Here is a 17,849-nt window from a genome sequence, read left to right on the forward strand (position 1 = left end):
TATAATTTTCAATGGGAAAGGCTGAGAGTTCAATATAAGGAACGATTTGAGATACTGGGGTTCGGTATATCCGGAATTAATATAAACCATTTTAATATTTACCGCTTTTACCAGAGCTTCATTACGATTTTGCCTAGAAACAAAAGCAGTCTAAAAGCCACGCTTCGGTGACTTCGGTGGCTAGTGCGCTCGATTCTGTGCTGATTCCGAACACGAAGGTTCGACTCCAGCCGCAGCGGCTGCGTTCCGATAGAGTTCGGAAACAAGATGGCCGTGCATTAACCGCGTTAACAAACTTCGGCCAGTTTATATTCCAGTAGCCCTTCCCTACGGCATCCCTCATTGCTTGAGTCACTTCAGGGCGTAAAGCCATATGAACCAAACCAAAGGTCTACTAAATGTGTACGACCATACATTTATAGATTTTCTGTAAACGAGTGCGGAAGGTCTATTTATAGTAGGTATATGGGCTTTATTGACCAAGACAATGAAATGTCTGTGCACTGCCTAAATAAAATCTTGTGAGGGCTGTACACTGAAGTAAAAAAATGAACTGTGGTTAACCCGCCCTGTTTTCACAGTGGTCGCACTCTATCACTTAACGCATGAACTTTGGCAGTTTTATCAGGCTCTTTCTAAGGTAACAACGATCGCTATACATTATTCTCTAGCCACCTTTCTGGCGTAGTTCTTGCAGCATGTCGCGAAAGGTTGAGTGGAACTGAAATGTTAAGACACAGTAAAATCAGTCTTAACAGACAAATCATTGTAATTTGCTGCTTTGCGAAAAACAAAATGAGCTAGTCATGCACCAAAGAAATATCAAATCTAACATAGCTTGCACGGCGCTGAAACGAATGTCGTCACTGTTGACTTTTTGTGTTGTCAGTGTGCTTGAGGAAAGAAAGCTACGTAGCGATAGAAGTATCTCTTATTTCTGCCTCTCTAAGGCAATGACAGAAAAAAGGTTCACAAGAAAGATGAAATCAAAATCTGGAAAAAATATATCAGTAACTCCACTTTCCGTGGTCAACAGAAGTATTCCTCGTTTCAAAATTGATAACGGCTCGAGAAGGTTCATCGAGAAACAAATGTCTCGTGCTATGACTATTGTCGTCACCGAGTAGTAGAGCGCTTTTTAATGGAAGCTTCTCTTTTTGCGCTATAAAAGCTTACGGGCCACTTGTGCACACCGTAGATGGAGCAAGGCAAAACCTGACCGCTCCTCCCGGCTGCATCTCGCACCGCGCCTACTAAGAGCCTGACGATGTACATTGCTACTTGGTTTTTGCTAGAAATCTCGATATATCATCATGCTATCGGTCTTGTAATGCCACCCTGGGCGAAAGAAGATAAATTTGGCAAGCATCAGGACGCCTGGCAGGTATTTTGTGCTTGTTCGTTTTTTTTATTTTCCCTCATTGGCCCACTATTAAGGTGCATAGATGGGGCCATTTGAATAGTAATTACACATTTTGGTTTGGTTTCGGTTGGTTTTATTTGTGAGGTTTAACATACCAAAGCGACTCAGACTATGAGAGACGCCGTAGAGGAGGATCCTGGAAATTTCGACCACACGTTATCATTAATTTGTCAAAGACTGTATAATTGAGATTCGCAGATAATGTGCGTGGTGCTGAAGTATGATTTCACTCTACAGACAAATTTTACTTGTGTGAAACCCACTCCCGAAGTACGTCTTGCTTGTAGAAATCTTTCCAACATTTCCTCTAGATGCTGAAGGAAGTTTCTACATTTGCACAACGTTTTGCTTGTTACGGACACTTGCATTTCTTGCTTGATTTTGTCCACATCATCAAAATGTTGCAGTGTCAGGGCAGTGTTTTTTTTTTTTTTTTGCTAAATTTAATTTTCAAAGTGAAGATTAACAACCTTTACAAGTGCACATATATGTACTTGTTTGTGCGCGTGGGTGCATTTATTGCTTCAGTGTTCCAATACTTACAATATTATAGTTCATTCAGTAAGAAGGTTTTCAACGTAACAGTAACAACGGTAAGACAGGATTTTGTTCAAAAACTGTGGAGCATGCATGGTGATGACAGTCAATTTCCGGTGATGCGAGAAACATCCAAATGAAATTCGTAAAATGGAACTCCTTTTTTTTTTTGTAGTCTCTGATCCCTGAGCTATAGCTTGCAAGCTTGGTCTATAATCTGAGTGATATTATTGTTTCTAACCTGACCGTTTATCTGCCAAACACAAAATGTGGGACATGTGTTCATAGTTTCTAAGTCCTTACATACTTGCTTCGCTTTATAGGTCAGAGTTATATGTCATTTTCTTATAGCTTATTAGTGTTTAGTAGCAACAGTAATTGAACGAGTACTTTTTTTCTTATAATCAAACCGGCTATCAAAATTTGAACTCCTCTTTGAACCCCAAAAGGCTTCCAGCGGTTCTGGTTTTGTTCAGGCGCGATAAAGTATAACCCTTAATATCGAGTAGTGCCTTCACTCCGGAAATGGCATGTTGTTAGCCTATAAGATTTGTGATCTCCGACCGGACTTTTAGTAGAAGAAAAAAAAATGCTTGCTTTTAGATGCATGCCTCGGAAAAAAAACAGCGCCAAGAAGCATGAGTGCCTCGTCTGGTCCTGCAAGCTTCATGTTGTATATGCTATTAAAAGAACTCCCTTCACGTCTTCCTAGGCGGTAAACTGAATTGGGCTTGTGAAATGAACCGTCCGCAGAAAGCTACCACTGCTTTGTGTTAAATTATTCGTACCAAGAAATATAATAAGAAAAGATGTCTTCGTTGTTTACTTTTCACTTAGTTACTTTTGCGCTTCATCACTCGCGCTTCTTTCAAGTTATTATTAGTATCGTAAGATAAATATGAAATTTTTGTGTCTGAATATTGCTCAAGTAACGTTAATACGTGAGGTATGATAAAAAATCCATGTCCCTCGTCATTTACTGCTTAAAACAAAAGGCGGTAAATATTATTGCACGAGTAAAAAGAAGGAAATACTGAAGAACGGCACCTGAGGCTACAGAAGACGAAAAGGAAGAAGAGGTGCGAGAGCATCGAGCTCGGGGAGGAGTGTGAGCGCCATGTTGGGACCTCCGTAAAGAACGGCTAGCATCGGCTGGTGTGCCTTCCTTCTTCTACAATTCATGATGCAAAAACCCGGGAGCTATCGTGAGCTCCGCCATCGATCCTATCTGGAGGTTACCAAGAACAACGCATCGGCCCTCCAGAAAGGCTACCAAAAGCTCTTCTAGCAAACCTCCAAAAATATAGGAGCGCTCATCTGACACCAGCCGCCTTTCTGACACCAGATGGAGCGCGTCAAAGCCAAGCGTACCACCCAGCGTGCTGCATACCCGTCTGAGGAATGAAGTGGCTCAACTCATCGAATCGGGCACTGGCACTCTGCTCTCCTTCATACAGTTTCAGGAGCGCCTCACAGTATGCAACCAGGGCCTGCGATCCCTCAACAAACAGCTAGAGACATTTCTTTCGGACAAGGAGGTGGGAGGAGAATCGGCATCAGTTTTACAGTACGAAGACTCAGCCGCTGAAATTTTGGCTCTACTCCGTCACCATACCGAGGGTTTGCAAGCACTACTTGCTGCTGTACATGCTCCTAGTCATACTACCGACACTTCTAGTGAGATCCCGACGGCAGACAGTGAACCTACTGCGATGGGTGCTGCTGAACGACTAGGCCGAGCTAAGTCTCGCCGACCAAAGCTCGACATGCTCCGCTTTGACGGCAACGTGTTCCACTGACCACCCTTTTGGGACATGTACCACCATGCCGTCCATACTAACCCAGACCTGAGCAACATAGATCGCTTTCATTACTTGAACAACCTGCGAGAGGAATGGCGGCACAAGCAATCGACGGCATTCAAGTGTCTGAAACCTTATACGGCGACATCAGCATATTAAAGACCCGCTTCGGAAATCGACAGATTATTATTCAGCGGTACATGGCCAACCTCAGGACACTTAAGCCCGTCAAGTCTCCTGCCGATGGGGTTACGTTTCGCAGTCTTCTGGACTACGTCACCATCAACATCAGAGGGTTGCATGCACTTGGTGTGCCTGAGTTATCTTACTCTGCCATACTGGTAGATATTCTTGTGCAAGTAATACCTAGTGGAGTCTTGACAGACTACTGCAAGCATTCAGTCAAGTGACACTGAACAGCAGTCGGCAGAAGCAGAGCTGCAACGGTTGCTGGAGCATCTACGCATCGAGGTGGAAGCTCGAGAACAAACTGGATCAATTGGGCGATGAACAGTCAAGAGGTACGTCATGGCTCACCGGTCGTGCGCACACGAAGTGGTAACGACGAAACACGCAGCTGGAGTTAGAGCACCTTGCCTACGGCTTCTGCGCTACACATCGCCACGTCTGGTAAAAGCGGTGAGTGCTTCTTCTGCCGTTCGACGTCACACGGAACGCAATCTTGCACGTTCGACATGAGTCTACCAGAGTGGAGAAGCCTAGCTAGATCCGGCCGTTGTTTTAGATGTACGAATCCAGGGCATCTGTCGAATGACTGTCGTCGTAACATTCGCTGTTTGCAGTGTGAAGGGAAGCATGCCACTTCAATCTGAAATTATACCGATTATTCACGACAAGCAGCTACCACTGCAAACGGTGTCAACTTGCATGCCGCGGCGAATGATGCAACAAATTACGTGCAGACACAAGTACTGTTGCAAACTTTTAGAGCATGGCTTATCAGAGAGAGCCACTCCATGTACATAAGAGGCACTTTTTACAACGGCAGTCAACGGACTTTCAATAGAACCGACGTCTCACGGAAATTGGGACTAAAGCCCGTGAAGACTATTGATTTGGCCACAAAAACGTTCGGGGCAGCTACGGAACAAGACACGCAAGCTCAATTTGATGCGCCTACATCTGCGAAACCAATATGGCAATATCAAACATGAAGTCGAAGTCGTAGAAGTTCCGTTTATTTGCGACGCGCTGGCTGAAGTTCCTAGTCCACATGTGTTTATTTAAACAGCGCGAACAAGAAGACACAGGACAAGATACAAGGAAGCCAGAGTACAAGCGCTGACTCCCAACTCAGCCTAAGCCTTTAGTCCAAGGCCCAGATAAAAACAAATATTATGAAAACGAAGCAATCACATGAAACAACCCCTGGGTTCACCTGCTGCACAAAGTCACTCAAAAAAGACATTTCTTTGCTTGAAAGAGCAAGAGAAGTCTTGCCGACACACTTATTGTCCCTTGAAATAAAATATGCTTCAACTATCTCTCAACCTTTCTCTGTGGCGGTACAAAATCCTACCCTGGTCAAATATGGGAACACACTTCTATTTATTTTATTTGTGAAACTCACTGGAAAGGTTTCTACAGTTACTCTCCCTGTGCCTGCAATCAAACTTTATGGAGTGGAACTCATTCATTTTTATCCAAAAAAAATGTTATTTTCTGATTCATATATTTCCTCCTTCCTCAGTGATATTTTTCTTGGCAGATGTGACCATTTTCTTAGTAATTGCCTTCAGACAACTACAAAAAGAGCTGACACTTTTGGCGGACTGTTAATCCCTGCTGGTTTTACTGAGCTTGCCCGTCTTTGCTGACAAGATTTATTTTTACTGTTTGCTTTATTTTTATCTTTTTGTTTTCTTGTCTGTTTGTTTGTTTGTTATTTTTCTCTGTTATTGCACTTGTTTGTGTTTTTACTCATTCTTCCAACGGGGGAAGTAGAAAAACAACTTTCAGTTGTTAGTCAGCACTGTATTCGTCGCTCTTCTCGGCTAGTCTTTTTCTGCATTTTCATTGTTATTCTCAAAGAAAAAAGCAAGTTGGTTTTCTATCGTCTTTTTTTTCTATAATGAACTCCTAATCATTGCTAAGCATAGCTCTCGCTAACATTATTTCTTTTTGTTTTCAGCATTACACCAGAAAGAAAACTTTTTCACACAGAGGCCTTTTTTTTTCACATAAGCTGTTAATATAAACACGCTTAAATTGGCTTGCGACAGTTTCACACTTTCAGTGTCTGTTGGTCTTATCTTTTCATACGGCGAAAGCCGATAGAGCTAGGGTGAATAAATCTGTCATTTGTGTCTTTTAAGAACTTACTGTTGTTATTAGGTGAAATGCATATTATATCTAAACATCCGTTGGAGAAACGAATGAAAGCTTGGAAACAGATAAATAACAGGGATAGATTATAAACCAATGAACGGGAATGTACAAGGAATACAAGAAGGCATCAAAATGTGCTTAGAACACCACTTGGGCCGTTTAAATTGTCTGCATTGGTACCGTAACTCTGCGAAGGAGACTCAATTTGCCAGGATAGAAGCGTCGATCTTCCCTAATCCAAACTCTTTCTAGGTGTAAATACGAGAATCGCATATAAAGCAGACATTCCATGTGAAAATAATAACACAGAAGGTTTAAATTGGTACACAGCGTTGATTGTCTAGTACTGCTTCATTCATGAGTAATACTGAAACACAAATGTCCCTCAAGTAAATTATGTTTTACTATACCTCTTTTGATGTAAGCCCTCGGCCCTCGTGAAACACCTGCCTAGGTATTACAAGCCTGCTTCCCCGTGGCCTCCAAGCTTTTACATGTGATTTCATGTAGATCGCCAAATCCAAAATGTTTTCTAAAGGTAAAAACAAACATGTCTCAGTGTTGAAAAATGGTTCTAAATTATCTGCAGCAAACTATGGGAATATTTCATTGTGTTTTGTTTCATGTAAAGTTATGCTAATATATTTTCTGCGGTGCCTGTAGTCAAGCACTTTGATTCGAATATTTTTTTCGGGATGAACATGGTTTCCAAAAAGGGTGTTTCTTGTTCCAATCATTGCACATTTACTAAACATTTTCCTCGAAGTAGGCACAGCTTTTGAAACTGGACCAGAAACAATTGCCTTTTTCTTAAATTTTCAAGCAGCATTCCTAAGAAGTCTTACAGATTCATGGCGAAGTTCTTGAAGGGCTTGAACAATATCTTCCTGAAAGAAAATTGTGTGTGGTTGCGTGTGACAGCAAATCAGAACACATAAATGGGACTGCTAGAGTACCGCAGGGATCTGTTCTTGGACACTTGTTTTCTTGATATATAATAATGACATCTCAGTCAACAATTTTTATATCATATAATTTGCCGGCGATCGTATAGGATACAGAGAAAATATAAACCACACGGGATGCGAAAATGGGGCAGGTTGATTTAGACCATACAAACAATTAACAGACTTTGGAGCTACAGCTTCTGCCATTTTAATGTCCGCCGTCGCGAAAATACAGGTCACTGAAACAACACATGTAACAAAGCACTTAGGGGCTGCTTTTACTAAATGTCTCATATCTGATCAGCATAATGTTTAAATAATAAATCAAATGTCCTGAATTCTTCAATTAGTGCACGAGCACTTCGTAGCGTTCCCCAATATCTAAGCTTGTAGATTAAAATTCACTGGAAAGACCTCACTTGGGAACACCTAGTGCCTGCCGCGTTGCACCCCTGCCGCCACTATGTCAAAAATAGATAAGAAAATTTAGGAAACCTGGTATTCAGACCTATATTAACATTCATTAAAAGTTAGGGTGGCTAGGGTAAAAAAGAGATCGCATTCGATACATTGGTAGCAAGGAAAAAAGAAACATAATTGACAAATGACTGCTTTTTTTTTTTGCTTTTTTCTCTTAACACCTCTTTTCAAGCTTATTTTATATCGTTTATTTATTTTTCTTTCAATAGGGCGCTTTTAAATGCACCAAATTACGATATCTATTGAATTATGAAGCTTACTCCCCTGCTATAATGTCTTAGCGCTGCAGGGTGAAGTACATGTCAAAATAAATAACAAATAATAGCCTGCACTGTAGAAAGCGAGCAGCTGTTTACAGAAAAAACAAAGAGTCGAAGGTCAAGAACCTCTAATATAACCGGTCTTATGGTTAAGCGCCCTCACCGGGGATGAGCAGAAGGTAAATCTCTGTTTGACTGGCCTAAGTCCAAGGGGCAGCTAGCGTCCTTCAGCTTTCCTCCAGCACCTCATATCATATGCTCCGATTAATCAACAATGCACGACAGTTAACAATATCAAATACATTTAGCTACATGCCCATGCGAACAGGTATATTTTAATCTCGCGCTGTGTCCCCCAGAGTATATGAAAGCGTGTTTATATTAGGTGAGCCATTCGGATAGACAGGATAGTATTGTGCAAAATTCGCAGTTCACTTCCACCATTGCAGGAGTTAAGCCAAATGTTGCATGTCATTGCCGATTTCACAGAATAGCAATGCTTACATTGATTAAGTCAAAATAAATATTCAAGCGATAAATGACGATAAATAATCGTGCATTCATTGAAATCTCTGCCCTCTATACAGAGAAACTTGAGGTTACCTTATAGCATTACATCCACCTATTTATAACGACGTAAACCTGGGCTACGACACGAAATAGCGCACCAGTGTGGATGCTCTACATACTGGCCCCGCCAACATCAGCAGTGCTTTGGCAGTTGAGGGCCTTTGTAGAGGGCGAAGAGGGTGATAACATTTTAAATATTAGGCCTATTGTTTGTACATCAATTTTCATTGTCTTATTGTGACACCGTATATCTCCATGCGAGGAAAGGAATCTTCATAATGTTAAGAGCACTCACTAAAAGTGACATTAATTAACCCCTTTTGCGGACCGTACTATTTATGCATAAGTTGAAACGCAGTTTGTACGAATCCGCGCCATTTGTCCTCTTTTTCTTTACTGAAACTTGTCCACTTGTTACACAAAGCGAGACTATACAGAAGGGCCTGTGATATGACGATGTTTTTGACGAAAGTCCTTTAATCGTGACCTGTGTTCTCGGATGCTATGCGTCGGACATTTAATACCACCACCTATACATGTCCCTTTCATTCGTTTTTTGCAGACTTTGGACCACTGTTATCGAACACCTTACTACCTCGTTAAATCTACTACTCCCATGAATTATTATTTATATAACAGCAACACCACCTGCGTAAAGCTAAAGGCGATTAAAATTTATTCCACGAACAAAACTGCTCAACTCAGGTTTACGTACGAAAAAAGTGGCAGAAGGTAAGTGCGGAATTTTTTCGTTCACCACATTTTTTTCTATAATAAACCAAAATGGAAAAATTTTGGGTACACAAATTTGGGAGATCATGAAGTGTATAATATAATATACGACTGCGTTGAAGGCTCCCGTCTGCAGCCCACATTGAGGGCTCTTGTTCACGCAATGGCCTTTAATTATTAGTTGCTTAATTTGTGACTCCGTTATGTCACAGATACCCACTGTAATGCAGTCCTAATCTGTCACATTATGGGAAATACATTCCGACACAGATACAAATCCGCGCTGTTAGCCAAGCCGTCGAAAAACACATGCGCGGTCGGGGAGGATGGTTGAGATCAGGATCCAAGCGTTACGGAAGGTACGATTTCCATCTCAAAAGAGAAACCAGAGTAGACAGTTGTCACGTGGACTTGTGACATGACCCAATAGCCCAACAGGCCGTCCTTCTCATTTCGCAGCTACCACCTGACAAAGACACACCGGTGACTTTGTAGCGAAAGCTACACTGCGCTAGGTTCTAAAGCCGTCGGCGTGGCACCGTGCCACGTGACCGTTACCTAGCAACTGTCACGTGGTATAGACCGAGAGCTGGGCCAGGAGTTGGAGGAAGAAAGGGGAAGAAAAAGAAGAAGGAAAAGAAGAAGAAGACAGATAACTCGGTAGTTGGTAGAGGCGAACTACAACAACGGGTTGCTAGGACAGAAGGTTCGTTCGAACGTTGTGATAGCGGCACATTAAATCCAGGTGTCAGCAGAAAAATTCGCTGCAACACACTCAGCTTTCGCTCTATCCCTAAGTTCAAGCCATGCTAAAACCCTCATAATTTTTCTCTCATCGCCAGATTTGCAGCACAACGGGGGCTTCAATACTGTGACTTTAAAATGGCTTTTGAAAGTGCGTGGGCGACGGTCAGACATCCATCAGGTTAATAATTTTTAATGTCAGGAAGGAATACGGCAGTAACGCCAACGTCCAGATCTTGACAATTTCGTTTCTCACACCTCCTTATCGAAATTAATGTCACGGTAAGGTCAGCCTGACGAAGAGCAAGACGTCACAGCAAGAGTTTAGGCTCCTACTTTTGCTGGAGGGCGATGTCGGAATTACTCGCGCACATTATGCTGTTTGACATCTCTTGTTTCTCTCGCTCTTTAAGTAATTTGAAATAAAATGCGCAGCCTATACAATATGGACCAACCAATCAAGGCTGAATCGAAGCTTGCGGCTCATTTGAAGCTCCTTAGCTGAGCCGCACGAGGCGGCTAAATAAATAATTAATTATTAATTATTCAATTGATTGACTAGTTACTTAGTTAATCGAATTATCAATTCTCCTATTAATGCATCTATTTGGTATTTGATCAATCAGTCAATAATATCAGCAATGAGCTATTTGTCTACTTTATTGATCGATTGATTGATTGACTGATTGATCGATCGATCGATCGATCGATCGATTGATTGATTGATTGATTGATTGATTGATTGATTGATTGATTGATTGATTGATTGATTGATTGATTGATTGATTGATTGATTGATTGATTCATACATTCTAGGGCACTAGATAGTAAAAACCGCAGTTACTAGCAGCGCTGTTTTAAAGCGCATAGTTAAAAAATGCAGCCACCCAGTTCAACTACTCATAGCTGCGGGTGCTCGTCCCTATAGGTTTTTCATGAAGCTTTCTTCTTCGCCTCTTACTCTTACTATCCGCTCTCTCCCTTTCTTTTTACTCCAATTCGACAAGGGCATTTTTGTAGCGCAGTGAAAATGGCTTCAGGCTCATCCACGCTAATACCTAAATCTGGTGTTCTTCAGGTACCGCGCAGATATCGACGTACAGGCTGAAAGGAGATACGGGTACCGGCGCACGTACAACGTCATTGAGTTCCTCAGGAGAGGTATGCGCATGTCATCACCCCTAAAAACTGCCGCTTTCACAACTTCTTAATCAACCAGAAAGAGTCCAAAGACCTGGCTACAAAAGAGTGCGTTTTCGCAGGCTACTTGGTGCATTACTGAAATTGGTTTACAGCGCAGACAGAATAACACAGGAAGGAAAGAAGGGACAAAACAGCGATCCTCGTGCTCTTTCCTGTCACAAAAAAGTAATGCGCTAATAGTGCTTTATAAAGGAAGGGCACGTGATCACGCACGTCATTTCATCACAAGTTGCTTGCGTTGCACAAAGCCTCATAAATCTAACTCATTTCATCACACGTAAGCCTAGACGTAAGCGGCCACTGTGACGTAAGTACATACTTTCTATTGCACGCAAGTCCATATGCAAAAGGATAAGTATGGCGCACGGCGTGCCCTTTAAAGGGTAGTCAACATTCTTCTCAGCCGGGACGAATATGTATAATTTATGACCACTGTTTAAAGCTGCTGGGCCGGTAGTTCGGGGCCCACAATTTGTCACGAGCTGTTAAATGTATAAGGGATATTGGTTACACTGGAAGGATCTGTGAGTCTACCTTAGCGAAAAAAAATGTATGAGTAACAATAACCCCATATAGATGTCTCATACTAAACTCAAAAAACTCATACAAATCTCATACAATCTCATATGCTTCACATACGTTGTATGATATCAGTGCGAGATTATATGAGGCTTATACGAGTTTAGTATGAGAAATCTATATGAGATTATTGTGACTCATAGGGGTTTTTCGATAGGGTAACATTGGTGTAGGCTTTCTTGCACGGGCAGCTTTTTTTTTCTTTACCCAACAACGAAATAATTTCCTGACATTTACGACGCAAAAATTTATTTTTATTATGATATTTGCAGGTGGATTATGGTTTTCCGAAGAAATTATATTTACTTATAGACTAGAATGCGCTCTTTTCAACTTCCCATTCCGTGGAAACCGACATGGTACGTACCTGCTAGCTAGGCTTCTTTTGGCACAAGTGAATTAGGTGTAATACGTTATAAAATATCATCCACAATGAGATTTCAGTTCTATAAGATATCTCGAATCTTAAAATGGTATTCAACTTCAACACTACGGGTAGAACACTATACTATGGAGCAAAGGAAAGGGAAACACGCAAAACAATGTTATCTGGCAATTACACAGGAGTCCCATTCACTCAAATTAGGCCGACAGAAATAAAAAATTTCATGTTTTTTCTTTAGCTACGAATAACTGCTAAGCGTGACTGTTTTTTCAAACTGTTTCTTTCTGCTAAAAAAACTGCATCGAGACAAGCGTCTGCTTTCTTCGCTGACATCCTTAATCTCGTCCTCGTTCAAAGCCGGCCTATGGAAGGTATTCAAGTGACGTCACAGGCGTCATTTTGTGGTTTGGAGCGTAGCTTCTGCTCTGCAAGGCGGACACGGCGGCAATATAGTAATTAGATACCTGCAGCCTTTTAATGTTCTACATGTATCACAAATTGACGGCCATTGTGACGCAAGTGCATACTTTTTATCAGAGCTTTTGGATCATCAGTTGGGAAAATCCGCCCCAAAATTGGCTACTATGCATTTTTCGGATTATTATAGGGTGCCTCGCACTACTGTGGTGCTGCCAAAGTGGGGGCCCGTGGCTTTGTCAAGCTGTCAAACGGCAGCTTTTACCCCGGGCTCCCGCCATCATTGTACCAGGATGGCAAATAAATAATAAATTGAATTGAATTGAATTATGAATTGTCGCGCCATCTAGGAGCGATAAATGGAAGTCTTCTGTTTTGCCGCCATTGTCTTTTGAAAATCCCTTTTTTTCTTTCTTCTTTTTCGTCCTAATTAACTCTACGGCTGTTATATCTAAGAATTTTTGCTACTGCAAGCGTTCAAGTAATTTTATTTTGCAGGTGGTTGCGCATTGATCAATAATCTGAAAGTGAGTTACTTAGTCGCAGTTTCCTTTAATGGCCGCAGGTGCCGCCACTATTCGTATACAATCGAATTTTGACCATTCAAAACCGCCATTTTTTGATACATTGGCACTACAGAATGTTTCGCAGCTGGTAGTATTGAAGAGCTCAGGCTTTCTATACTACGCAAGTTCTTATGCAAAAGTATGAGTGTATATAGCACACGGCAGGCCGTTTAAAGGGTACTCAGAATTCTTCTCAGCCCGGACGAATATTTATAAATACTATCAGAGTTTAAAAAAGGCGGTGGTTCGGGGCACAAAATTTGTCAGAGGTGTCGGAACGAGCTGTTAAATGTTTAAGAAATAACTGTTACGCTCGCGACGCCATCCTCAAAGTTCTTGCTGCCATCCGAACACATGTGCTATTCTATTTCAAGAAACGTTAAGCAAGCGCCTATGTTTAACAGTTTAACCACAGATGCCGCCTACCTAATTGATTGTGTTAACTTTTCAATGGTCCGTGCAAACGTTCGGTCAGAAGTTTTCAGACTAAAGATTCTGCTTTTGTTCCCGGATAATGGGACACTCATGGCGTTCATCAATCTGGGAAGTTCCTCGGGAATTATATCTGGTTCTACTAAACGTCTACTGATTTAGAGCACTAAAATCGTCGTGACTAAATCACCCTCATTACGGCTCATAAACTGAACATGTTGCAATAATGACTTGGACAACCCTTCATGATGTAAGAAAAGGTGTTATTTGAAGTTACAATTTATACTCGCAAAATTCAAAGCAACAAATGTGCATCCGTCAATACGTACTAATGCGTCTGGCTCCATTTCGCATTGCGCAAATATAACAGTGTGCGTTACGGAACTTTCACAATAGCTTCAGCGCATAGGTCTGAAGTGTAACACACACGCAGTGATCCTAGAGGCAGTTTGAGGAATAAACTGCCCTCATCTACTAACAGAACATTCAGTTCCCTAGTCACTTAGTTCGATTTAAACAAGATTAATTATTATTTGAGCACCGAAGGCAATAATTCCTTGAAGCGACCACTGATTGCCGTAATAAAATGATGCGGATATGACGCTACAATGTACGTGCTTGTTTCGGCGATATCTTTACTTGCACGACAAACTGATACGCTGCAGAAAACAGTGTGGTAGAGTTATTGTGCACAAAGTAGCACCGTATATTAGATATAAAATAACTACAAGCTGGATTATCAACATTCTTGAAGCCGCATAACTGACGGAACCATCGCTCGTTCCGTCCAAGCAAGTTTTATGCACCCTCAATCGTTTTATAGCTATGCTAAAAGGCACGAGCTGGAATTTTGTTTTTTTTCATTGCTAAGTAGATTTATGTTTTGAGAAATATTGATCAATATATTGCTTATATATAATCAATTCATGTTGGAATGTCCCACTGCGTACGCTGTACAATTTCTTGGTCTTGCATTTACAGCTAGTATTATTTTATGCGCCTACTTCGTTACATCAGCAGTAAACAGTAGAATGGCAACAATGGCGATGTAGCGTCTACATCTTGCCTACATGAGGTCATCGCTTTTTCTCGGCGAATTAGCTTGTAATGCTTTAACGTTAGAACGGCCACGCCAACAAACCTATGCCGTCCATCTATAAGTGTACAGTAGAGTGGAGCGGAATAGAAAGAAGCTTACCCTACACTATCGTTTCGGCGAGCTGTTTGGTACAGCATCATGTACCTAACAGCGTGAAAAGACGCACGCACAAAGATGAAAGCGGAGCTTTATGTTCGCTGTTTCTTTGTCTATTGTGTTTGACTGTGTCCGCGCTGTTCGATATTGTACCGCATTTATGGCCTCGAGAGCGGTTCCAAACCTTGGTGAAGCGAGCAAATCAGCTTCCGTAGCTGCTGCTGTAAACCACACGGCCATCGCCTCAAACAATTCGCAACTGTTAAGCTACCATCCTCGCGCGATTCCTTCCAACATCGTGGCATTCATCAAATTTCAAACGGGCAGAGACAGTTCCAACTCAAGATCACGCAGGCGCTTGCGCATATGAGTCCTGCCTATAAAACCAGTGACCAATTTTGCTCGTCAGTTTCACAGTTTAAGCGCGCGGTTACATTGAAGCTCATGTTTGATGGCTACTGGACATCTCATTTAAACACATTTTGTCGAATTTGAGTTTATTGATATTTTGACAAAATACAATTGTCTAAACGAAGTCGCCACCCGACTAAGCCCTAGAGACCCTGCATTCATACAGCCACAGTTTGGGATAATCCAAATACAATACGAAATACAAATACACAATATTGTCACGTCGTGGTGACAACGCCATAAACGAAAAAAGAAGAGACGCGCTGCATTGGATTAACTATTTATTGGACTTACTTGCGCCCATAAAATAACTAAGCAACTTAACAGCGGCGATATACAGCAAGAGTGTGCTCGTCGGTCGTTGAATACTAAGCATTCGGCAGTGCTCAATTAAAGTCGGAATCGAGATATATCTCGGCGCATCTTGGAAATGATAAAGCCGCATCTCGGCGGTGCTCAGCATAAACAAAATCATTCCGCACGTTACAATCATCGTGACAAAGCCGCGTGCTGGCGGCTGTTGAAAAAACAATAACAAATAAAGTTTTCAGTTCTTCTCGGCATTATTACAGGAAGACCGCAAGATTTATTTTAGCAATGAAGGTAGCCGTGTGGAGAATACGTTCGTACGCCATCCGAAATAATTTCAAAGAATTGGAAAACACGCAGAGAAATGACTGCATCTTAAGTTGTCATGAACCCAGCTTGTCAATACAAACCCGTAACGAAATCGGAGCCCCCAAGCTAATTCCCCTCCCGATGAATACCATTGATCAGCCCGCCGCGGTGGTGCAGTGGTTAGGAGGCTCGACTACTGCACTCGAGGATGCGTGATCGTATCTCGGCGCCGCCGCGGCCGCTTTTCGATGGCGAGGCGAAAAGCCAGGCGCTCGTGTCCACGGTAAAGGCCTCCAGGCGCTCGTGTGCACGTTAAAGGCCTCCAGGCGCATGCCAGTGAACGTTAAAGGCCTCTAGGTTGACGAAAATTCCTGAGCCCTACCCTCCACCCGCCCTGGTTTAGAATTTCGCTCGGGGCCGCAAGTATGTCAAGTTTGTACTCTATGCACCGCTCCACCAGGCCTTCGTGGCGCCAATAATAGCGACGGACAGGATCTATTACATGAAGGTTCTAACGCTCGCTCATCAAAGCAAATAGAACACACTATATGTTTCGGCTGTAGCCCCTGTTCCTTTCCTCTTCTCCGTGTTTTAAGACTTCATTTATCATGATGACGCCCACTGAAATAACTAAGCAAAGCGCATAAACTCGGTAGTGCTAATGAGGGCTTTTTCCGCATGAAAGACTTGTTAGAGATGCAGACAAGCTATATTATAAACTACAGCAAACCGTTCTGAATGAAATTAACGTCTGCAGACCTACCTCTCTAGTAGGTTAGCTGAATGATCTTCAGTGCTGGAGGGAAGAACAAAACACGTACTGTGCCACCACATTTAACTATCATTTTAACTGTCTTGATTCTTGAAGAGGACTTATTTTTAGTTTTTAAACTGTCGGTAAGCGCGTGCCATAATTAAACACAGACAAAAGTCTTTAGTGGAGTGTGCACAGCATCCGGTGCATCGCCAATCATTTACATAGCCGCAAATATCAACTACTTAAGAGTGTTTAGACGCTCCTGTTGAATGCCTGAGTTTCGTGCGCTCGTTTCTAACGCACACTTACATCTTTCGATGTTTATTTTATTTTTTCGAATTTCCTAGTGAGAACAGGCAGACAGAACTAAAATATGCGGACAAAAGAGAAGATAAAAGTGTATCGAATAAACAAATTACGGCAATAAATATTATGATGTTGCAGACGAGTTCAAGCAAATGTAACGAACATACAGAATTGAGTGCCATTAGAAAAATGAATGACTTGTAATTATTTTTTTTCTGGCCTTGTTCATTTCAGGATGCGAGCTCTGGGTAGCAGAAAACAACATCAACGACATCCCTGACATCTGCATTTTCATGTTCGACTACATTTGCCAGCAGTATACATCAGTTAACGTTTACAATTCGACCTGTACCAATAATATGCGGCGGCAATAACGTTGTTTGTGGAAACGATAAGCAAACAGAAGTAATAAACAACCAGTTTTTTTCTGTCTCTGTTGTATCTCGCAATATCCACGGAAATAGCTGCGGGGAACTGCTGACGCAAAATTGTGATGAATGGGACACATATGGCACTCCAGAAGCACCAGCTAGGGCCTGTAAGAGCTGATGTGCCAATGACACCGCTCTAGTCCCTTCCAGCACACAATTATCGGTAGCGTATTGCTGTCAGTAACCATTTGGACGTGCGTTCTCCAACAAACTGAGTTGCGATTTCTGCACAAGTTTTTGTCGCAATTTTTGTTTTCGAAATCTGTTACAACTTTGACCGAGCCATTGCTTATTTTATGTTTTGCCTTGAAATCTACATTTAAACTTCGAAAATTTATTCCTAATTTTTATAAACAGAAATTATTTCATCAATTAGCTATTATTTTTATTATGATATGTTAGTTGTGTTTGTTATGTTATGTTACTAGGTTCAGTATGACGAATAATATTTAAAGGATTTATCAATGTTATTACGTAAATGCAGGAAGTGATGAAGTTCATTTTAAGCAAAGGTAATTGCATTCAATGTAAATGTTAACTTCAATAAACCCGATCGGAAAATAAATTTATCTAATATTTATTTATTTATTTATTTATTTATTTATTTATTTATTTATTTATTTATTTATTTATTTATTTATTTATTTATTTATTTATTTATTTATTTATTTATTTATTTATTTATTTATTTACTTGTCTCATGCG

At 41.4% G+C, this 17,849-nt stretch overlaps 1 protein-coding gene across 1 annotated transcript; it reads left to right on the forward strand.

Annotated features, from left to right (window-relative positions):
- Window positions 1–1,174: 1,174 nt before the first annotated feature.
- On the forward strand, window positions 1,175–17,146 carry LOC146173703 (male-specific histamine-binding salivary protein-like). Its single transcript, XM_084583166.1, has 5 exons — window positions 1,175–1,384; window positions 8,931–9,100; window positions 10,923–11,005; window positions 11,899–11,985; window positions 16,948–17,146. Exons 1-5 carry the CDS (start codon window positions 1,268–1,270, stop codon window positions 17,085–17,087), a joined length of 597 nt encoding a protein of 198 aa, XP_084439292.1. The 5' UTR covers window positions 1,175–1,267; the 3' UTR covers window positions 17,088–17,146.
- Window positions 17,147–17,849: the final 703 nt, after the last annotated feature.

Source organism: Amblyomma maculatum, chromosome 11, assembly GCF_055883805.1.
Source record: "Amblyomma maculatum isolate TAMU_Amacu chromosome 11, ASM5588380v1, whole genome shotgun sequence".
NCBI lineage: Eukaryota > Metazoa > Arthropoda > Arachnida > Ixodida > Ixodidae > Amblyomma > Amblyomma maculatum.